Genomic DNA, 23567 nt, shown 5'->3' with positions numbered 1-23567 from the left:
TCAAGGCCTCTGAATTACTCTTTGAGACGGTACATCATTAAAAAAAAATCACCTCCCCCATCCAAGCACTTACAGGGCTGTGGAAACTCAGGCTAAATACTCCACCTATTTGTCATATTGTTTTGTTTTGTTTTGTTTTTTGCGGTACGTGAGTCTCTTACTACTGTGGCCTCTCCCGTTGTAGAGCACAGGCTCTGGACGCGCAGGCTCAGCGGCCATGGCTCACGGGCCCAGCCATTCCGCGGCATGTGGGATCTTCCCGGACCGGGGCACGAACCCGTGTCCCCTGCATCGGCAGGCGAACTCTCAACCACTGCGCCACCAGGGAAGCCCATGTCATATTTTAATTTTCCTCACAGGGAAACTGAGGCACAGAGGGGGAGCCTGGCCAGTGGGCATCACCCCCACCTTTTCTCCATCTCCTGTAGACTCCCCTGTGTCCAGAGCATCCTCAGGGCATGGGGAAAGGTGTCCACTTCAGAAAGACCACGCAGGCATGCGGTAGGCCAGGGCTGAGTCGGGCAGGCCGCCCCTCTAGGAGACGCCTCCTGGTTCCTGGTACGTTGAATCTCTCTTCTGAGCGCCTCTGGCACCTGCTGTGACATGCTTGTGCCGAGTCCATCTTCCTCATCAGACCAGGACCCTGGCTCTGGTCTGGACCTGTGCCATCAAGAAGTGCATTGGGAACGAGGGAGGGAGGGGGAGATAGCAGGTGGTCCCATCAGACCCTGTTCCTGTCTAGTCTCCCGTATATCCAGCTTGGTGGCCGTGGCGGTGCTGGGCCACCTCACGGAAGCTGGAGCAGGGACCATACTACCTTTCTGTCAGTCATTTTAGTTGTAAACGTAATTACAGCGCACCTACTGTGTGCTCAGAGTACTGTTCCCCGGGGACACAGAACAACACAGATTCAGATCCCTGCCTCGTGGGGTGGACCTTCTCCTGGGGATCAGAGAAAATACATAGGCTGACAAGGTAAACCATATTAGAAGGTGGCAGGTACTTGGGCGATCCTAAGGAAGGGAAGGGGGAAAGAGACTGAGGAGGTTTGGGGTCAAAGCAGGCCTGATGGAGAAGGAGAGGTGACATTCAAGCAGAAACCTAGATGGGGAGAGGGAGGGACCCGTAAGGGTATCTGTAGGCAGAGAGAAGAGTCAGTGCAAAGGCCCTGAGGCAGGAGTGGAGGGCTTGGAGTGTGAGAAACCAGGCAAGCCAGTGTAGCTGGAGGGGAGGGAGTTGGGGTCAGAAGCTGGGGGGAAGGAAATTTTGTAGCGCCCTGCGACATGTGGTGAAGACTTCAGCTCTTTTTTTGGGGGCGGGGGGCCGCACCGTGTGGCTTGTGGGATCTTAGTTCTAGGACCGGGGATCGAACCTGTGCCCCTTGCATTGGAAGTGCGGAGTCTTCACCCCTGGACCGCCAGGGAAGTCCCAAGACTTTGGCTTTTACTGGGGTGAGGTGGGGGCTATGGAGGGTTTCAAGGAGCAGAGGCTGAGGTCTGGCTTTAAGAGGGTCAGTGCTTGTGGGCGGAGAGGAAGGAGGGTTGGCAGAACCTTTCTTAGTTGGTGTGAGCCTGGAATGTAGCCCATGGTTCCTAAGTGACGAGGAGCCCAGTAAAGAAGGCAGGCTGTGAGGGATGGGCCTGGCTGAATCCTTGACCTTCCTGTTAGGCACAGAAGGTATGGTTTCTGCTGTCCACTGACCCTCTGGGGAAGAAGCTGTGGCTCTCCAGCACCATCTCCTGCACATCTTTCACTCACACAAAGGGTCTGGCAGAAGGGAAGGCTGCCTGCCACACACACTAGGCTCTGGGAGGCTACAGCTGGCAGGTCCTGGTCCCATAAACACAATACGGGGTGACCTGGCTCTGCCAGGGGAGGAGGTCCAAGATGCACAATGGGGTTCCAGGTGGCATGGAGTCAGGGAAGGCTCCCTGGAAGAGGCAACAGGCAGGCCGGCCTGGCAGGGGAGAGGTTTGCAAGGGACAGGGCCTGTGTCCTGGTCTGCAGCCCCTTTCCCATCCTCCATTCCCCTGCAGTCTAGGAAGGGGGATGGCACCTTGCAAGTGCTGAGCCCAGGGCCTTGAGCCAGAAGAGAGCTGAGGTTTGCTTTGTGGGTTGGAGGACTGTTCCATTTTTGGTGGCTGCTGCAGGAAGAGCAACGGAGTATTTCCTCTTGTCCCTGTGGAGGGCTGGAGCATGACTGTCCTTGGGAACTGGGTCAGCTGAAGGGGGTGGGGTGGTTGGTCCTGTACCCTCCAGCCAGCGTCTTCATTGCCCTGCTCCCGAGTGGCCAGTGCCCACATTGGGTAAGATCCTCAGTGATCTGATCGCGGAGTCCCCCTGACCCCCGCAGCAGAGGTTAGAGAGGTGAAGAGCCTGTCTGTGGCCTCACAGAGGCCATGTGACTCGAGTGCCACCATCTGGAGACAGATGATCTGAACTCCAAATCCCAGTTCCGCCACTGAGCTTGAGCCAGGTTGTGTCACCTCTCTGGCCTCAGTTTCCCTGTCTGTGATATGGGCATTATGGAGGTGCCTACCTGCTAAGGTGCTCACTTGTGAGGAACAAATGGGACCACATGCAGGGCCTGGCCAGAGCAAACAAGGCCTGACTGTTGGCCGTAGTTTGTTCGGTTATGGTGATAGGATGGCGAACCTCTTTGCATTCATTTCTTTCTGCTGTGTTCCACCTCTGGGTAGAGATTCTTCACCTGCCTGGCCTTTCTCTGTCGCAGGGGTCTTTCTCCATCCTTTCTTCGGATGCAGCTGATGGTAACACTGTGCTGTGATTTATGTAGCCAGGTCTCCTCCTGGTGGACATTGAGGCAATTTCTAGTCTTTTACTGTGAGAAACAGCGCTACAGTGTACATCTTTGCATCTCTGCCATGGACCAGTTCTTTAGGCTGTTTACCAGTGAGACTTAACTTCCCTCTTTTTAGCATCACTTGCAGGAGCCGTGATCTCTGGGCCTAGAAGGTCCCCCCTCCCCAACATATACTGTGAAAATTCAAACACATGGAAAAGTCAGGAATTGTACAGCGAATGCCTATAGACTCAGCACCTACGTCCTGCGATGAACATTTTTTCTTCCTGCTTTATCCACATTGTGCTTTGGATTTCTCTGCCTTGATGATAGGACCAGCACTGTCATTAGTCACTTTTATTTCCCTTCATCTCAGTGTCAATAACGGCTTTCAGACACCCCGGGCTCAGAAGGCCTGAAGAAGCCAGAAAGCATTTCTCTTGAGGGGTTCACGTCTAGGTCGGGGGGCCCCATGAACAGCCAGGAGGGGAGGAGGGGCAGCGAGATGGGCTCTGGTGAGGCCAGTGGTGCTGCCTGCTCCCCATCCCGTGCGGGTGCCTTGGGGAAGGAGGACAGTGAGTCCCAGGGACACGCACCGGGGATCTCGCCTGGCTAGAGGGAGCTGGCGGCTCAGGATCCCACCAGGGCAGCAGCTTGCGGCCCTTCTGACTGAGATTCTGCATCACGACCCAGGACCATCTCGTGTAATATAACACCAAAGCAGAAGCTTCATCAAATGTACATCACTGCACTCTGGGTGATGCATGCTGATCTTTCATATGCTGTTCATCAAAAAAAAGAATAAGTGCTGTTTGCATCCGCCTGTTGGTTGTTGTCTTTTGTTTTTTGTGGGGTTTTTTGTTTTGTTTGTGATTTTTTTTTTATACTCATAATATGTCATGACGTGTTGTTTTGCAAAACGCTTCATGAGAATGTCCATTCCACAGAGTCAGGATTTTTGCCAGTTTTGTACCTTGTGGAATCCCTGAGGTCTGGAAGCGGGGCATGGTCTATAGGAGGGCCCCCCTCAGATACTTGTCAAGAGAATGAATCTGTTGCTCCCCAAATTCCTGGAAGGCCTGTAACTGATTCTTCACTTTCTCTGCTTGACAAAGCACCTGTCCCAGAAGGCCATCTGTTCCCCCGCACACAGCGAGACCACTTCTCTTTCTCATTTGGAACGTCTTTCTTCCCTTTTCAGAATATGCCGAGTTTTTGCACTGCAAGTCCAAAAAGTTTACAGACTTCGAGGAAGTCCGGCAGGAGATTGAAGCCGAGACCGACAGGGTCACGGGGACCAACAAAGGCATCTCCCCAGTGCCCATCAACCTGCGGGTCTACTCGCCACACGGTAGGCAACAGGGACCCCTCACATACGGGGGCAGTGGAAGGCTGACTCCACGGGTCACGCGTCGGGTCGGCCTCAGTCTCAAGAATATGGCCCCTCCCATTTCTCTTCACACACAACACAGCCCTCTTGATCCGTATCTTCCCACGTCTGATCTCAGCTCTAAGAAAAACAGCATGCCAGGGAGACTGTCGGGAATGGTGGAGTCTGGGGTGAATTGCAGCTCGTATGTTCCTTTTAAAGGGGCAGCCACCGCTCGGCTCCCAGGTGAATGGTGGCCACACAGTGATGCCAGCCCAAGGCAGCCAGGTCTTCTCGTTCTTCAAGAGGAGCCAGAAAGCCATATTTTTCTGCGTAACATCCCGATTTTAAAACTGCATTATTTAAACAGAGCAAGCAGCCTGTAGCCATGTATAACCTCTGACCCAGAGGCATGGATTGCTAACTTAATTGGTATCTGGTGAATATTGCCGCTGACTCCTAACACCTCAGTATGGGTTCTTTGTGATGAGTTTATTTATTTGTTTGTTTGTTTATTTATTTATTTGTTGGCCACGCCACGTGGCTTGCAGGATATTACTTCCCCAACCAGGGATTGAACCCACGCCCTTGGCAGTGAAAGCGCAGAGTCCTAACCACTGGACTGCCAGGGAATTGCCAGTTTATTTATTTTTGAATAAATGATGCCTGTACATGGCTCATATTCAAGTTATAAAAGGGTATATCCAGCGAAAACCTGCCTTGCCCCCCCAAATTAAAAATATATTTCATGTTCTCGAAATGATACATAATGCCTTTGTAGGCAGTTATGAACATGTATGTATAAATTGTGTATATGTGTTTCACAACTTTTACTCAAATTGTAGCATGGTATAAAAGTCATTGATGCCTCTTTTTTTTTTTTTTTTTTTTTGCGGTACGCGGGCCTCTCACTGTTGTGGCCTCTCCTGTTGCGGAGCACAGGCTCCGGACGCTCAGGCTCAGCGGCCATGGCTCACGGGCCCAGCCGCTCCACGGCATGTGGGATCTTCCCGGACCGGGGCATGAACCCGTGTCCCCTGCATCGGCAGGTGGACTCTCAACCAGTGTGCCACCAGGGAAGCCCAATGCCTCTTTTTGGTATGAGTGCATCTCAGAGTGTGCTTCTTACCAGAGTATCATCTTTTTGTTTTTAATAGTTCCTTAGTATTGGCTGAATTGATGGGCTGAAATTTATTCAGCGATTGAGAGTAATTCCAGTCTGCAAATGCAAATGTCCAGATTGAAAACTGTATCGCTGGTAATAGCTATAAATGGAGTATAACTTTAAAAAATTGTGAATCACTGGGCCTCCCTGGTGGCGCAGTGGTTGAGAGTCCGCCTGCCGATGCAGGGGATACGGGTTCGTGCCCCGGTCTGGGAGGATCCCATATGCCGCGGAGCGGCTGGGCCCGTGAGCCATGGCCGCTGGGCCTGCGCGTCCGGAGCCTGTGCTCCGCAACGGGAGAGGCCACAACAGTGAGAGGCCCGCATACCACAAAAAGAAAAAAAAAAAAAAGAAAAAAAAAAAAAAAAAAATTGTGAATCACTATATTATATACCTGTAACTTATATAATATTGTATTTCAACTATACTTCAGTAAAAAAAAAATAGTCACTCCATTAAAAAAACAAAGCTGTCTCACTGAAATAGAGTACAGGAGGGTGTCTGTAAGATGGGATTCCTAGGAGGGAGTTTTCGGGTCAAAAGGTGGGATCCAGGGCTTCCCTGGTGGCGCGGTGGTTGAGAGTCCACCTGCCGATGCAGGGGACGCGGGTTCGTGCCCCGGTCCGGGAAGATCCCACATGCCGCGGAACGGCTGGGCCCGTGAGCCATGGCCGCTGAGCCTGCATGTGAGAGAGGCCCGCGTACCGAAAAAAAAAAAAAAAAAAGAGGTGGGATCCAGTTGGAGGGCAGGAGAAATCCTGAGGCCTGACCCCCAGCACTTGGAGAAGTGGGCCGGGTCCCTGCAAGGCTGTGCTGCCTCCCTTGCCCTGGCTCTGACAGCCTCTCCCTCTGCTTTCCCTCCCAGTGTTGAACCTGACCCTCATTGACCTCCCGGGCATCACCAAGGTGCCTGTGGGGGACCAGCCCCCAGACATTGAGTACCAGATCAAGGACATGGTCCTGCAGTTCATCAGCCGGGAGAGCAGCCTCATCCTCGCCGTGACCCCCGCCAACATGGACCTGGCCAACTCGGATGCCCTCAAGCTGGCCAAGGAGGTCGACCCCCAAGGTACCCCCCGAGCCCCACGGCAGCAGCTCCCTCTCTCCGGCGCCTTGGAGCATCACGACTTGCCCCACATCCTCGATTCCACGTCACTGGCGTTCTCTTTGGCGCACAGCCTCCCCAGGAAAAGGCCTGGGACACAGAATTTCCTATGAGGGCCAGCAGTTCCGGGGGGCATCCCTTGGGAGGCCAGTGTGTGGCAGTTGGCATTGCTCCTTGGAAAGCTGGTCCCTGCTTCGCCTGTGCAGAAAGCTAGTCCAGGGGGCTGGGAAGAGGGCAGCCCTCCTTGGGCACAGATGTGAGTCCAAATCCCCCCTCTAGAAGTTCCTCTTCCTCCTGTCGAAATGGCAACAGCAGTCCTAACTTGTAGAGCTGTCACGAGGACTGGAGGTCTCTCCATCACTGTTCGGGGGGTCCGGCAGGGAAGGTGAAAGGATGACGAATTAATGAAGCCAGTTGGGGCAGGAGGGAGTGGTGGAGACTGGGGCAGGCTCCGTTTCGGCCTTGGGAACCCTGCAGGGGACAAAGTTGAGAGGGGCCCCCTGCCACCAGTGAGCTGATATTCCAGTGGGAGCAACAGAATCCCCCACTGGAAATAAGCAAGTGGAATAACTTCCGGTAGTGGTAATCACTGGATGGAAATAGAACCCACTGAGGGAGGCTGGGGTGGAAGGGGGTGCAGTCACGGGCCTCTGAAGACGTGAGGTTCTGGGCAAGATCAGAATGAGAAAAAGAGGCAAAACCCAGGAAAATGGACAGTGGGTGCTAAAGAGCGGGGGTGCCCAGGACACAGCAGGGAGGCCAGTGTGGCCAGAGCAGAGTGAGCTAAAGGGAGGGCGCGGGAGCGAGGGCCGAGAGGGGCCGGGACCAGTCGAGCAGGCCCCGTGGGCTGCGGTGGGGAGTTGGGTGTGCTCTGAGAGCGGCGGGGGGTTAGCAGAGTACGACACACACCGAAATACATTCTCCAGATTGTCTGCCGACTGCCTGGATCCCACAGTGTTTTGGAAGGAGTTGGGGACCAGTGTGGAGTTGGGGGAGACTGGCTCTGTGGCTCATGCTCCCTAGTCTGTAGGCCTGGGGGACAGTCGGCGAAGGGGGCTCCTTTCCCGCCGGGACTGTGAGCTCCTCAAAGCTCAGGGCTCTGGCAGCTCTTCCCCAGGGTCATCCAGGTGTGCTTTCCTGGGAGGGGCCACCCCTGCCCACAGTGCCCCCCTCAAACCTTCCTGTCCCCCTTGTCCAGTCCCAGGAAATAGCGTGTGACCGTGACTGCAGAGGCTAGATCAGGCAGCGAGGATGTGCGGTTGAAAACAGTTAAGTGAACTTGACGCTAGCGTTCTTCCAGAAAAAAGTAGCTTTCTAACTTTGAAAGTATTCATGATAATTATCCCCAAAATGTCATGTCACCATTGTAAAATGTAGGACCTAACATGTGACCGCTCCTCTCCCCCCGCAGGTACTGGTGGCCACACTTGGCAAATATTCTTTCAGAGTTTGTTCTTCCATGTAAAGTCACATTTTTAGAAATGGGATGGTCTTTCCTTATTTTTTCTGTAGTGTGTGTGTGTTTACCTATTACCATAGGGACATAGGTCCATAGCCATCCATCGTGCGGCCCATTGCTGTCTTTGTTTTGTTCTTGAACATTTGGGTTGTTTCTGAGCTTTTAGGAACAGTGCTTCAGTGAGATTGGACATTTCTAATAAAGTAGATGCCCCCAGACCCCCTCCCCAGTTATATCTCTCTACCTTGGGCTGCCTCTGCCCTCCCCAAGCTTCACATGGCTAGAACAGAGGGGCCCTCAGGCACCAGCAGGGGCAGTTGATCGATCTGCAGGGTTCCCTCGATTCTGGGCAACTTGGGACGAAGAGAAATTCCATGGGGTGGTTTCCAGTGTGGAATTTTGGCCATTCAGATGAGAGGTAACCCTAGAAAGAATTGTCACGGGTTAGCGTGTTACGTTGCATGCCACTCAGCACAGTGTGGAGATTCTGACCTGGGGTTCAAGTTTGATGAGGTTGCCCCTGATGCTGCAACAAGATGCCGTCGCTGGTCGTACCAGTGATGACATTGGCCAGCGTTTATTGATTGAACATTGGCCACGTGCCAGGTTTATCCTCATGGACGACCCCCTGAGATTGGTGTGTTACTGCCTTCATTTGACATGAGGGAAACTAGGGTCCAGGCAGGTGATGTTATGGTTTGTCCCAGGTCACACGGCCTGGAAGCGGGGGGATCCAGCTGGGCCCCAGGTGGCCCGGGGTCGCCAGCCCGTGCTCCTTCCTCATGGCGCCCTCTGACCTCTGTGCTCTTTCAGGCCTGCGGACCATTGGCGTCATCACCAAGCTCGACCTAATGGATGAAGGCACTGATGCCAGGGACATCCTGGAGAACAAGCTGCTCCCCTTGAGAAGAGGTGCGGACCGGGAGGGCCTGGGGGCTACAGGGCAGGGGAGGGCAGGCAAGATGGGTGGGCTTGAGCAGCAGGAGAGCTGGTGCACCTTTGCTTTTGGAAGATGATTTGTTTTTGTTATCTTTACTGAAACCCCAGCAAATGCTCACAGATGCATTCACCATCCCATTTCCCCACTGCCCAGAAGTAACTGCATTTCTGTTCCATTGTAGAACCTTCTTTTTTTTTTCTGCCCGAGTGAACACAGGTAGCTTTTTCTTCTGATTTGCGTGCATTCATTTTTCAGTTACACAGTGAACGCCTACTCACTTTGGCAACAGAAAACGAGTGTCCAGAAGAAGGAAACTGAAATCATCCACAGCGCAACTTCTCCCCCTATTTAATGCTCTGTGGTTCTCCTTCCCAAGAGTTCCCGAGGATTTGTAACTTTTCTTAATGTTCAATACTTGCTTTCAAACATTCTCTCAAGTGGAGAGAAAAGTGCAAGGAGAACCACTGGCCCAGCCTCGCTGCTAATCACATACAGCTAACCTTCAGTGCCCCAAATATCCTCTCCTGTTGTTCTTTCCTCCCTTGGGGGATCATGAAGCAAATCCTAGGCATTCTATCATTTGACACGTAAATACCTATGATTCTATTCCAACAGCTCCTCCTCCGGCCACTTGATCTGTACTGCTTCACTTGGGATCTGGCCAATTGTAGTTCCCTATAAACCAGTCATTTGATCTAGGCAGAGGCTGATTAGGCTCATGTTTAGTTTAGTTTCAGATATTCTGACAAGAGTAGCCCAAGTATTTTTATTTTCAATGAAATGAGAATAGCAAACATGTATTAAGTACCTATTACATATCAGGCACTGTTCTGCACTCTTGGTGTGGAAGAACCCATTTAATCCCCGTAACAATCCAATGCAGTGGCTCTGTGCTCATCCCCATTTTATGGATGAAGAAACTGAGGCACCGAGAGGCTAAATCCCTTGCCCCAGCTCACAAGGCTGGCAGGTGGCAGAGCTGGTTTGGAACACCAGCTCTCCAGCGCCACACCGCCTGGTGACCTGCTTTTCCATTTCACTTAGCAAAATAGCAGAATGTGTCCCTGTGAACATTCCCTTGAAGGCAAATACTCTTCAAAATGACTGTAAAAGATCCTGTGGGGTCCCTCATGTGGGGGTACATGGACCGTTACTCAGACCCCATTTGGTGGACACTTCGGTTGGTTCCTGTTTTTCACTGTGGCACAGTGTAGAATAGGTATTAATATCCCGCAAGATTAGCTTTCCCCCATTGCCCTTATATATATATATATTTTTTTTTTGCGATACGCAGGCCTCTCACTGTTGTGGCCTTTCCCGTTGCGGAGCACGGGCTCCAGACGCGCAGGCTCAGCAGCCATGGCTCACAGGCCTAGCCGTTCCGCGGCATGTGGGATCTTCCCAGACCGGGGCACGAACCCGTGTCCCCTGCATCGGCAGGCGGACGCTCAACCACTGCGCCACCAGGGAAGCCCTGCCCTTGTTTTTGAAGTTTTTTTTTCTGTTTCTAAAGCTCGGATTGTGGAATTCATCTTCTCCAGAGCTTTTCTCTTTCCAGCCCCTCACACCATGCTGAATATAACTTCTTCCTCCAAACACTTGGGTTGCTTTTCAGGACTGTACTCAGTGTTTGCATTCTCCGTGTTGCTTCTGAGTAATGCGTATGGCTTGTCACCTCCTCTGTGAGTGACTTGTAGGGCAAGATCCATGTCTACACCCGCACACTGCCCAGTCCCGTGCAAAAAGGGGGACATCTGGGCTCCTTGGCTTGCCTGGCACTGCCCTGACCTGACCCTCTCTCCCCACAGGCTACATTGGCGTGGTGAACCGCAGCCAGAAGGACATTGAGGGCAAGAAGGACATCCGCGCAGCGCTGGCGGCGGAGAGGAAGTTTTTCCTCTCTCACCCAGCCTACCGGCACATGGCGGACCGCATGGGCACCCCACACCTGCAGAAGACTCTGAATCAGGTACACAGGGGTTTTGTGCAGTTGCTCAGGCTGCGCGCTGCACAACAGCTGCCATCCACAATGCCATTGGCCTTGGTCTAGAGCAGCACTTGTTTTAGCAAAATGGGTTCAGTGAACATTTGACTCAGGGCCTGGAGAAGAGTGGGTGTTCAGTAAGTCTGTACTGGTACTATTATTACCATCACTACTATTGTTACCATTATTTTATTTTTATTTTTAAAAAAAGTTTTATTGAGGTATATAGTTGATTTACAATGTTGGGTTAATTTCTGCTGTACAGCAAAGTGATTCAGTTATACATATATATATTCTTTTTCATATTCTTTTCCATTATGGTCTGTCACAGGATATTGACTGTAGTTCCCTGGGCTATACGGTAGGACCTTGTTGTTTATTACCATTATTTTAATTACCACCGTAATTATTTAGTCACGTACCCGGAAGTTTGCATACAGTTCCTGACACTGATGACCTGGGTTACGAACGCCTCGCCTGAACAAACACCGGGTGGCTAGCAGCGCTCGACAGTAGCCAAGTGGGAGGACTTTGGAGTCTGGCCTTCCTTGGTCCAAAGCCCAGCCCCGCTTCTCCGAGCCTCCCTGTCCATCAGGCGGGAATCGTCCGCATCCCTGCCCCCAGGGCTGGCGTCTGCTACATGAAATGCAGCACATAGCAAATGCCAGCAACTCTGGTATCTCACTGCTTTTCTAGTGTTATTTTTTCCCACAGGTAGTATATTCACAGGGCTTATAAAAAAAAAACAGTGTTTAAAAGTATATAGTGGGGGCTTCCCTGGTGGTGCAGTGGTTGGGAGTCCGCCTGCTGATGCAGGGGACACGGGTTCGTACCCCGGTCCGGAAAGATGCCACATGCCGCAGAGCGGCTGGGCCCGTGAGCCATGGCCGCTGAGCCTGCGTGTCCGGAGCCTGTGCTCCGCAACGGGAGAGGCCACAACAGTGAGAGGCCCGCGAACCGCAAAAAAAAAAAAGGGGATATAGTGAAGCACCCCCATCTGCCCCTGCTTCCTACCCCTAGGGCACCACTGTTAACACCACCAGAGTTTCTTTCTGTTCATAAAAGCAAAAAGGACTTTTGAGAATCACATTTCTCTCTTTCTTGCATAGTCATGGATAACCGCCCCTTGGTTTTTGGTTTTTTGTTTTTATTTTGCTCAGCAGTATCTCCTGGAACTCTGTCCCTACAGAAAAAGCTTCCTCACTCTTTTTCGTGGCCCTGTAGTAGTCCCTGAACACATGGGTCTTAGTCTGTTTAACCAGGCTCTTTTTGGCAGGCTGGTTGCTAATGTTCCTAGTCAGTAAAAGGCTGCTGTTTCATAACATCGTTTTGCATGTGTGCCAGTTTCTACGAGAGTAAAATCCCTAATGTGGGATTATGTAGCTATACTGTAGCAGGCGGTGTGGTCCTTAGTGGCCCCGGGGTTACGAGGAATTCCCCCTCAGTGCTATATGGTAGCATCTCGGATGGGGCAGGGCCTCCGAGCGACAGTCTGAGTCCTTCATGACTGCAGTGGACACAGTGGCAACGTGGGAGCTGGGCCCTGTCCTTAGGGAAGGGATGTTTCTAATTGGGGGCACCAGGTGGAGGCACAGTCGAGTGTTAGGCAGTGATGGGGCCGGGAAGAGAGCAGGAAGGCAGAGCAGGCAGCTCAGCAGAACAAAGAGGGAAGTAAGTGTCCGGTGGGAGGGGCCCTCCAGGAAAGGAAGCAGCGGTCTGCCTGGGCAGGGGGTGGAGGGAGAGGAAGGGAAGTAAAACTCCCCGCAGGTGCCTGGGGCCCCCTCTGAGAGCCGCAGGTGAGCAGCCCAGCTGGCCTCCTGGGGGCCTAACTCCACATCCTGGTGCTTCCTGGTCCCCCCACCCCTCCTTTGCCTCACGAGCTAAATGGGGCCACTGTAACGCCCCAGGATGCTGTCAAGGACCGGAGTGGACTGCCACCCTTAGGGACCTGCAGCTCCCACAGGGAGGGGCCCCAGCTCACATAGGGCTTTGGGGTGACCATCAGATTCATTCCACGGAGTGTGAGGCTCCTTCATATGTTTTTTTCTAGCTTGATGGATAGTTGGTCATTTCTTTTGTCTTGTAGGACAGATGGCCGCAAAACACTGCTTTTCACTTTGTGGGTTTTAGCTGATTTTATGGCTATTATTTTTTTCTTCCCTTCTCTCTTTCTCTTTTATCATAGTATTAAAAAAAGTCAGACAGTGCAAATATAGTGAATGTCCCATTTCCTCCCATCCCGCGATGGCTCTCTTCCCCTGAGGCGGCCAGTGTCACCACTTCCTGGCCTTCCTTCTCGAGACGCTAGACACTGATGTGTCTGTACCGCCAGCCTTCCTTTTCCTCCTGCTTCTCTTTTCCTTCTCTTCCCTTTCCGTCTTCCTTTTCACCACCTGAACAGTTAAGATATTTACCCACTGCTCTGTAGCTAGCTTTTTCTTGAATGACCCCTCTTGAGGCTCATTGCCTAACATTTTCTGCACTGCTGACCCCTTTTAAAATTTGTGAATAAGGAACAAATCCCCGTGGTTCAAAGGCAGAACAGTAGGGCTTCCCTGGTGGCGCAGTGGTTGAGAGTCCGCCTGCCGATGCAGGGGACACGGGTTCGTGCCCCGGTCCGGGAAGATCCCACATGCCGCGGAGCGGCTGGGCCCGTGAGCCATGGCCGCTGACCCTGCGCATCCAGAGCCTGTGCTCCGCAACGGGAGAGGCCACAACAGTGAGAGGCCCACGTACCACGAAAACAAAAACAAAACAAAACAAAAAAAGGCAGAACAGTAGAGGAAAAGGGGGCTGTAGAGAAGGGTCCTTCCACCCACGTGGTCCATTCTGCCCTTCTCTTGTGAACCATCCTTCACTCTGTTCGTGCAAATGAAAATGTGTTCTTACTTTCTCCCCGTCTTTACAGAGGGGAGCACATCATAGGTGTGTTCTGTGCCTTTTTTGGCAAACTGTTTCTGTCGTAGTTTGTAGGGCCCGTCCCCGTGTCTGTACGTTCCCCCAGCGTTCTGCAGTGTGGATGCACCATCGCCCGTCTGGCAGTCCTTCTGTACCTGGGTTCTGCGGTGGCTTCTAGGCTTTTTTCTTTTTTTTTTTTTTTTTTTGCCCCACTGAGCGGCACTTGTGGGAGGCTGTTCCTGGTCAGCACTTGGGTCCTGCTGCCTGGTCCTTGCGAACAGTTGCATGTACTCTTTGGTGTGACAGCCTGGTTGATCTGTCCTCCCAAGGCCCCGCGGGCTGTTTGCAGCATCTCGCCACTGTGGACGGAGCTGTGCCACCTCTCCCTACCCCTCACACCAGCGTGACTCCAGCTGGATGTTTCTGTTGGTCCCTCGAGGCTGGGGGTGGAGCGGGCCCGCCCCTTCTCAGCATCCTGCCGGTGCTGACCTCTGACGTCTAGCCTCTCTCCCGCAGCAACTGACCAACCACATCCGGGAGTCACTGCCGGCCCTGCGCAGCAAGCTGCAGAGCCAGCTGCTGTCCCTGGAGAAGGAGGTGGAGGAGTACAAGAACTTCCGGCCCGATGACCCCACGCGCAAGACCAAAGCCCTGCTGCAGTATGTGCCCCTCCCCCTGCCTGGCGCTCTAGGGCCTCCACCTGGCCTCATGCTCTCCCACTCATCTGTCCATCCGTTCGTTCAGCAAACACTTGGCCAGAGCCCTCTGTGTGCTAGGCCCTGTCTTGAGCACTGGGGTCTTCCCAGTGTGCTGGGCAGACACCCCATATGCTCAGAACGGGGAGAAGGGAAGGATGAGGCAAGATAAGTAGATGAGAACGTGTGTACTCTGTGAAATGGCCAAGTATTGAAGTAGGGAAGGGGCTAGAGAGTGCCAGGGTAGTTGTAGGGGTGCCATTTAAAATAAAGTGGCCAGTGAAGGCCCCCCTGAGACAGTGAGAGTCAGGCAGAGACCTGAAGAGGTGAGGAAGGGGGCCATGCAGAGTCCTGGGGTTGGGGGCCCGGCCAGTGCAAAGGCCCTGAGGCAGGATTTCATCCAGCATGTCAGAGAAGGCCCATGTGGCTGGAGCAGAGTGAGCGAGGGGAGAGTGGGAGGAAGGGAGGGCGGGGAGGGAACAGGGTAGAGCCTACAGGGCCTTGTAGACCATGGGGAGGGCTTTGGTTTTTGCTCTGAGGTGGGAGCCATGGAGGGTCTGAGCATCGGCAGGACATGGCCTGACTCAGGTGTTCATGGGCGCCCTCTGGCGGCTTCAGGGAGGACAGACATGGGGGGAGGGAGCGGAGCCATGTGTCAGCTACTTCTGCTTGCTTTCTTGGAATCCTCACCCTGACTCTAAGGAAGTGCTCCCGGCAGCCTCCCAGCTATGAGTCGGAGGAGTGGGTGTGCCCCATGATCTCAGCTTCTCACCCGGGGCTCTTCCTGCCTCCGCACTCCAGGTGTCTGCCCTGCCAGGGACCCCTTAGCTGGCTTGGCTAGAATGGGATCCAGAAGCTCCTTGGCACCTCAGATGGCAGATGGTGCCGCGTACAAGACCCCTCCCAGAGGGACACTGTCCTGTTTGGCCGTTATAGCCCTGACGTCCCCCTACCCTCTCTGCCAAGTGGCACTGCGAATGCTTTTAACATCAGACAGCCTCAGCCCATTCCGAAAAGCTTTTTGCAGCGCCAGCGCTGGCTCCTTACAGGCTTTAGGAGATCTGGTCTAGCGCGTGCTGCAGAGGCCACGGCCTGGGGCTAAACCTGGGCTTGATGGGCAACCACAGGCAGGTGACCACACCCCTCTGAGCCTCATTTTCCTTGCACCGCAGCCCGCAGCAGCTCTCACGTCACGTGGCCATTGGGGAATCTTGTGAAGATGCTTTTGGGGCCCTTGGGGCGGGCCAGGGGACGCCCTCCATGACAGCACCCATCCCCCAGGGTTCGTGTCATTTTTCACCAGTGCCCTGCGGCCCGGCCCGGGTGGTTTTGACATCACAGAGGAGGTGCACCGCTGTCATCTGTGGCCCCTCAGCGAGGGCTGGTGTTCCTTCTTTAGCATCTTATCTGCAGTCCCAGATCCTCCTGCAGGCTATGCGCCACACAGACCAGCGGCCAGCAGAGGCCCTTGCTTCTTCCTTCCCTGCTGGTGGGCGTCCCTTTGAATGGCTTGTTGCATGACCTCCTCCTCGGCCTTTATTATAAAAATGACTGCCTTCACGTGTACAGAGGGTGAAAACTTCCCCTCCCTCCTCTGCACCCCAGTTCCTGTCTCCAGGCTCTTGTCTTACCAGAGAATGAGAACAGTGGCATCAGACTAGCCCCCAGTTCTGCTCTCTCGCAGCTGATGGAAGTGGCATCGAGAGCCTTCCATTTCCCACGGCCGCCCGGAGTATCCCATACGCTCTTCATGTGACCCGTGACCCGATGCCCATAGGGGACATTCGGGTATTTTTTTGCTTCTTCGATAGTTGCTTCTCAAATTCATTGTTGAGCTCACAAGCGAGGATTCCCACAGGGCAGGCTCCTAAAAGAGGGATCACTAGCTTGAGGAGAACTTGAATTTGAACCAGTAGCCTCCAGGGGGGCCCATGCCCGCTGGCCCTCCCGGCCTGGTTCTGGGCACCCCCTCGGGTCCCACACAGGTATATATGGTATGTGGCTCACTTGGAGCCAGTGATAGGAAAGCTAACTGTCGTTACTTTAATCATCCTCATTACCATGATCGATTGTTCTGAGTCTAGCATCTTCCTCCCAGGCACAGCTTGGTCTTTGCTCCATGTCGGGGAACCAAGTTATACAGTGACCTTCACCTCAGCTCCATCCTGTGCACAGAACACAGATCACTTAAAACCCTGGCAGGTTTTTTTCCCCAAGCAGAGGTGATCGGGGACATTTTTCAAACCAGCTCTTGTCCCTCGGCTTTTGTGTTTTGCGCCTGGATCTCTCTCCTTCTAGAACTAGGATCAGGAATGCACATTCCCTAGATGTGCAGTTGTGGCTCTAAACTCAGGACCATTCATCTCTAGGGACCGCTGGTCATCTGTAGATATCTTACCTGCCCTGTACCTTGATGTATTTATTTGCTGTGGCTGCAGCAAAGTACCACGAACTGGGTGGCTTAAACTAAAATAGAAATTTATTGGGAATTCCCTGGAGGTCCAGTGGTTAGGGCTCTGTGCTCTCACTGCCGAGGGCTTGGGTTCAGTCCCTGGTCAGAGAAGTAAGATCCCACAAGCCCTGCAGTGTGGCCAAAAAAAAAAAAGAAAAAGAAAGAAAAAGAAATTTATTGGCTCATATTTATGTACGCTGAGTGTCCAAAATCAAGGTGTCGGCAGGGTTGGTTTCTTCTGTGGAATTCGAGTGGCTTGCTGGCAACTTGGGGGTTCCCAATCTCTGTCTTATCTTCACATGCCGTTCTCCCTGTGTGTGTGTCCAAATTTCCCCTTTTTCTAAGGACACCAGTCACAGAGGCTTAGGGGCCCACCCTTCTCCAGTATGACCCCATCTTAACTAATGACATCTGCAAAGACTCTTGTTTCCAAATAAGATCACATTCTGAGGTACTGGAGGTTAGGACATCAATATGAATTTTGGGGGGGGACACAATTTAACTCATGGCAGTTGGTAAGGATGCTCTCTGAGTGCAGCTCGGACTCCAGGGCCCCTGGGAGGCTGGTGCTCATGCATGCTACGTCTTTTCCCTCCGAGTCTGGCGGCAGCTGCCGTGGTCTTCATCCTGATGCCTAAACCACTCCCTGCTCTGTACTCTGTCCTTGCTGTAGTGCTCAGCCTTTTATGATCTGGGCCCTGATTTGGCCACTGTTCAAGGTCCCCATTCCAGGTGCAGCATTAACGTAGGCCTTTGTGTGTCTCCGGGAAGGAAGTCAAACGTGGGCACTGTCTGCTTCATGTGGGCAGAGAGCTTCTGGGCATCTGGGACACCCTGTGTGTGACCCCCTGGGTGTTCTGGAAGAACCCCATCCATTGGTGGCCGAGGCTGGCCGCCCTGGCAGCTTGCAGGCATCAGCTGTATTTGCCCATAAGAGCCGGGCTTCTCTGTGCCAGGGAACTGCCAACTCCCTGCTGCCAGCCCAAGGCGGGGCTGGTCCCGATTGGAGCAGCTCCTCTTCTGGGGAAACTCCACACAGTACTTGAGGAGATCCAGAATTGGGGGAATGGAAATGAGGAAATGATTCAGACACACAGTGCAAGGGACTGGGGGAAACAATTAGAAATGCTAAAGAAGACCAAAACACTGATAAATATCTTGGTTCTTTACTGCTCACTTCCTCACAGCACTAATCAGCAATACTCTGAGACACTTTTTTTTTAAGGGCTGGGCTGGGTTCTAAGGGGCCACGCATTGTGTTACCACATTTCATCAATTACGTGTGCACTTAAAAAATTTTTTTTACCTTCTCAAACCAGATGATTCAGGTGAATTAGCATTAATTGGCAACATTTTTCTTTTTGGGGGGTGTCCAGGGCCATTAGTGCATTTGGGGACCAGTGCCTGCTTTGAGTTGCTGAAATCTAGAAACTCCTTAAATCCTTATTACAGTGACCCTGTGTGGAAGTGCTGTTACAACCAGCCCACTTTGCAGATGAAGAAACTGAGGCTCAGAGGGCAGAGTCACCTGTCCAAGGCCTCTCAGCCCATCAGTGGTGGAGTCCTGACCCAAACAGACTGGGAGGTGGCGGGAACCAGTGGAAGCCACCTGAATTGTGTGGAGGGGCTCCCTTTTCATGTCACAGTCCTGCCGGATCAGGCCAAACCTCAGGGCAGAGGTTGCTAAACTGTGACCCCTGACACACACCCCGCACCTCCCTCTTGCCATCTGCAAAATGGGAGTAATAACGGCCCCCACCTTGCCCCCAACTCGATGAATGAATAGTCGTAACAGGCCTATAGAGCGGGCCTGATGTGTAGCAAGTGCTTGCCACTGGCAGCTCCTGGATTTTGTCTGTTTTTGGTGCTAAAAAATAAAAAGATGGACGTTTTCTGGTGGCCTAGTGGTTAGGATACAGTGCTTTCACTGCGGAGGAAAGTAAGCCACGGCTTGACCAGAGACGTAATTCCGGAGCTGTGTTAAAACCTCGCTTTGACCTTCAGGTTTTCTTTTTCCTCATAGGATGGTCCAGCAGTTTGGGGTGGACTTCGAAAAGAGGATCGAGGGCTCTGGAGACCAAGTGGACACGCTGGAGCTCTCCGGGGGTGCCCGGATCAATCGCATCTTCCACGAGCGGTTTCCCTTCGAGCTGGTGAAGGTAGCACTGCCCGGGCCAGGCCCTCTGGTCAGCCTTGACCCTCCTGCTCAGTCTGCCTTGAGCCCGGCCTCCTCCCAGGCCACGAGGTCTCGAGCTCCCACTTCCAGGCCCGGGCCTCCTTCCCTGAGCTTAAGAGATTTCCAGCAGAGCTGTATGAAAGTTCCATTTGTTCCTCTGAATACATGTTCTTTGCAAAGTACATAGAAAATATAGGTAAATTCACGTGGGAAAATGTCCCCAGCATGTGGTTGAAAGGGGAAAAGCAGATTATGGAGCCAGCATGTGCAACAGAACATACAGATGATAGTTACAACATCCTTCATATGAAATCATACACGCATGTCTAGATGTGTGTCTTTGCAGAGACAGACCTGCAAGGATATTCACAAAATGTCAGCTCTGGGTGCTGGGATTGGAGGTTTTCTTGTTGTTTTAATTGCTTGAAGTTTTATACTTTTTTACAGTGAGCATGTGCCATCTTTGTAAAAACCAGTCATGTTCTTTTCAATAGAAGAGCAAAAGCTAAAAGGAAAAAAACACCCATAATCCTAACACCCACAGACAATGCCTCTTAGCACCTGGATGTGTGTCCTTTGAGAATTATTTCTGTGCAAATGCAGGCAAAAAGCCTCCCTGCATCCACAAACACAGTACATATATTCATCCATACCAGTGTGTGCATATGTATTTTTTAAAAAATTAATTATGTGTCTTTGTATTTTTGTTTGTTTGTTTGTTTGTTTGTTTGTTTGTTTGTCATGCCATATGGCTTGCGGGGTACGGGATCTTATTTCCCTGACCAGGGATCGAACCCATGCCCCCTGCATTGGGAGTGTGGAGTCTTAACCACTGGACTGCCAGGGAAGTCCCAGTATTTTTTTTTTTAATATAATTTGCCATCTTTCCAAACTAGTGTATACATTTCATGCATTGTCAATGGCAAAACACTATCTTATTTTATGACTGTCCCATCGTTCATTTAACCAGTCTCCCATTTTGGGGCATTTAGGTTCTTTGCACATTTTTCAGCAGTTACGGATGGTTTTGTGAATGTAGCTAATTCTTGATTAATTCCTCAAGATAAATTCCTAGAGCTCTTAAAACGACCTTGTGACAGTGTAGGTATGTTTTGATTTGTACTGCCACATAGCCCAGAAGAAAGTTTATTTGAGTTGATTTTCTTTCCAAGAGAGCAAGAGTGTTAGTTTCAGAGCATCCTTGCTGAAACTGAGTTTTAATGTTCTTGAAAATGTTGACCAATTAAATATTCTGCCCTATGAATATAAATGGTACACAGGAGGTGACATTCCCTAGGTACAGACCTGATGTGGCGGTGCCTCAGGTACCTCCTTGCATGTGTTTGGTTTGTCTCTTCTCAGATGGAGTTCGATGAGAAGGACTTAAGACGGGAGATCAGCTACGCCATTAAGAATATCCACGGAGTCAGGCAAGTTCCCCGGGGGGAGGCGCCGTGTTCCCTTCACCTCCATGGTGCCACCCTGCAGCAAGTCAGTCCCCACAATCCTTGGGGTGCCCCGACTCGGGGACCTGGAGAGGGCTCTGGGATGGTTTGCAGTAGCTGTCAGTCTCTCCCTCTGGGTCTCCAAAGGCACTCGAGGGTGGATGTGCTTACTTCTGTGTGGATCTGTCGTAAGCCCCACGGCTGTCCACTGCCCTTGGGTTAAACATGGGTTAAAGGGCCCAGTTACAGTGGTCAGCCAAGTCAGAAAGCTCGCTGCAGATTTGCCCTGGGGGGTGGGGAGGAAGTCAGAGCCAAGGCACGATTGCAGGAACGCCAGCATTTGTCCCCGTCATGGGTGCCCCGGACGCCTCCTGGGTCCCCACCATTTTGTTCCCGCCCTCCACTCTTGTGTCACTGTGGGGTCCTCAGATTGCCCTGGGGGGTTCCAGGTAGCGGACGTGGGCGTCTGACCCCCAGACTTGCTGCAACCTTGGCTCTCTCGGGAACCCAGCCCGTGCCTATGAAATCACTGACCGTGCTTTGTTTCTCTCTGACTTATCTCCCCTGCCCCCCCGCCCCGGGTACGGATGGTTTTAGGACCGGGCTCTTCACCCCGGACTTGGCATTCGAGGCCATTGTGAAAAAGCAGGTCGTCAAGCTGAAAGAGCCCTGTCTGAAATGTGTCGACCTGGTTATCCAGGAGCTAATCAATACAGTTAGGCAGTGTACCAGTAAGGTATTGGACCCTCGGCAGGGTGACTCCTGGCCTTGTGGAAACGGGGCTGTGGGAGTTTGGTATCAGGCTCCCAATGCTGCTTGGCCTGTGCCCCGCTGGTCCCCCTCCCTCCCCTTCCCAGATTGCCTCAGTTTCCAAGAACGTGGCCTCTACCCAGAGGCTGGGGCAGAAGCGTTTTGGCCTGGATGCAGCCCGGGGGTGCCAGGCCTCCAGATTCCAGACTGGTGGGCAGGGCTCCCTGGGACCCTGATACCAAGCTTAGCATGTGTCTGATGGGGGTCTTGCTGGGCTGTTGCTTTGCTGTCTTCTGGGAAGCAGAGAGGGACCTCGCGTCACCTGCTGGAGGCCAAGCTCCCTGAACCTCCCTGCCCCTCACAAATGCCTTCTTGACAAATGCCTGGCACCCTCAGGCTTTCCTGGAGCCAGCCACTTCCCTGTCCCCAAGACGCCGAGAAAGGCCCAAACGCCAGCGGCCTAAGGAGTGCTCGGCCCTGGGCTCGCCCCTACCAGCCTCCACCAGCTCCCGCAGGAGCAGTGCTGTCTCCAGGCAGTGGCCCTCGGACCCCCGGCCTGGTTCCCGGGGCAGCACATGTTGGCCAAGGTGCTGAAGCGCTTCCTGGTGGCCAGTTTGTGCTTGCACGTCCCCCATGGCCGTGGAGCTCTGGGTCGGCCTTCCAAGGCAGGAGTTTCTGCTTCATCCTTCTGTTCTCAGTCTGGAAAAGCCCACATTTGCTTCTTAAGCTTCTTCGATTGGAAAAGGGAAGGGAAAGAAACCCAGATGGTTTGGAGATGTTCGTCCTAGAGCTCATTGTCACAGATACGAAAAGGAAAGGCCTCCCCAAACCTTTAGCTGTTCGTACGCTGACTCCCATCCGTAGCACTTTTATAATTAAACCCCAGACTGAGCCCACCCCTTGGACCCAGGTCGCCTCTTGATCCGAAGCAGCTTCCGGGGCAAATGCGGGCGCAGGCTCCTCCATGCATGTCACTAACCAGCTGACTCTCGTTTCTTCTTTCTCTGTCTCCCGTCCCGCGTGTGTGGCCTGCACTGCCCCTGGGTGTCTTTTTACCTCATCCCGCCCTCCGCATGACCCAGGACGGGGCTCTTCACCCCCGACATGGCCTTTGAAGCCATTGTGAAAAAACAGATTGTAAAACTCAAAGAGCCGAGTTTGAAGTGTGTTGATCTCGTGGTCTCAGAACTGGCCACGGTCATTAAAAAGTGTGCCGAGAAGGTAATAGAAGGTTTCATTATTATCACCTATGCATCTGTCCCCCATCTTCTCTTTCCCATCTGAGTCTTAACCCAAGCATCTGGGAAACTCTGCCTCGGCAGGAACCCCCTTCCGTGGGCCAGTGGTCGCTTGGAGACATCTCAACTTTGCCGTGGCAGACACAAGGGAGTGGGCCAGTCGCACTTGGGTTCCACCTTTGCATTTTGGGCCTCTGACGGGGATGGAAGGCCTTTGATGTGGCCAGATGCACTTACTAAGCAGGCAGCAGGGATGAGTGTCCATGCCCATCCCTGGAACACTTTGAGAAAGGTGGTTTCCAGACTGCCACCAACGCGGTGAAACACTTCGCCCGTGTGCTGATCTGCGTGTTCTTACATCACAAGGCATTTAAGAATTTTTCAGAATTCCTTGGCGGTCCAGTGGTTAGGACTCTGCAGTTCCACTGCAGAGGGCCCGGGTTTGATCCCTGGTCCAGGAACTAAGATCTCACAAGCCGCGTGGTGTAGCCAAAAAAGAAAACGGAATTTTTCCTCTAGTGATTTTGACCATTTGCTCAGTTTTTCCCAACTTGTCGTCTTTCCCCAAACCATGGAAATTGGGCTTCTGTGCATTGGTTTGTTTGCTGCTGCAAAGGCTGGGGCAGCGGGGGTGTCAGAGGAGTGGATCCCAAAGGTGAGATGATTGGGAGCAGTTTCCCGCCCCCCGCAAGGGAGTCCCTCCGAGGTCGATGGCCCAGATGCTGGCCCTCCCTCCATTCTAGAACGGGCGCTGCTGCGCACTCCTGAGCTGCGCTCGGACCCTCGCCCTGGTGGCCCAGGGGCTTTAATTACACTGTGTCCTTGCTCTCACCCAGCACTTCGAGGGAGGGGGGTAGCTGTCACCCGCTTTCTCTGCCACTTTCCACCTCTGAAACGCATTCTCGAAAAGCACCTCTGCTTGTGTGCGGGCACCCTCTTGGTCTCTCCGGCCCACCGTCCCCCCACCGTCCCCTTCCTGTCTCCCAGCTGGAGCAGCTCTGAGACAGGAGCGGGGTGGGGAACCAGTGGGCACACTCCATGTCACCCCCCCTCCGCCCATGTTTTCCGTTTGGCTCACGTTGCTGCCC

At 52.9% G+C, this 23567-nt stretch overlaps 1 protein-coding gene across 9 annotated transcripts in view; it reads left to right on the top strand.

Moving 5' to 3' along the window:
- DNM2 (dynamin 2) overlaps window positions 1-23567 on the top strand; it is a 101613-nt gene that overhangs the window by 50029 nt on the left and 28017 nt on the right. For 5 of the 9 annotated variants that reach the window (XM_081232130.1, XM_081232131.1, XM_081232127.1 and 2 more), the window contains exons 3-10: window positions 4005-4154; window positions 6203-6406; window positions 8715-8813; window positions 10650-10810; window positions 14240-14382; window positions 18894-19029; window positions 20409-20476; window positions 21089-21227. In XM_081232130.1, coding sequence (XP_081088256.1) covers window positions 4005-4154; window positions 6203-6406; window positions 8715-8813; window positions 10650-10810; window positions 14240-14382; window positions 18894-19029; window positions 20409-20476; window positions 21089-21227 — 1100 coding nt within the window. Of the gene's footprint in view, window positions 1-4004; window positions 4155-6202; window positions 6407-8714; window positions 8814-10649; window positions 10811-14239; window positions 14383-18893; window positions 19030-20408; window positions 20477-21088; window positions 21228-22323; window positions 22463-23567 lie in introns of all 9 variants that reach the window. The other 4 variants (XM_081232132.1, XM_081232133.1, XM_081232126.1 and 1 more) reach the window with 1 other exon arrangement.

Source organism: Mesoplodon bidens (assembly GCF_964165515.1).
Source record: "Mesoplodon bidens genome assembly, chromosome: 4".
Taxonomy (NCBI): domain Eukaryota; kingdom Metazoa; phylum Chordata; class Mammalia; order Artiodactyla; family Ziphiidae; genus Mesoplodon; species Mesoplodon bidens.
Note: the sequence above shows the minus strand (reverse complement) of the source record. Positions and strands in the feature narration are given on the sequence as shown.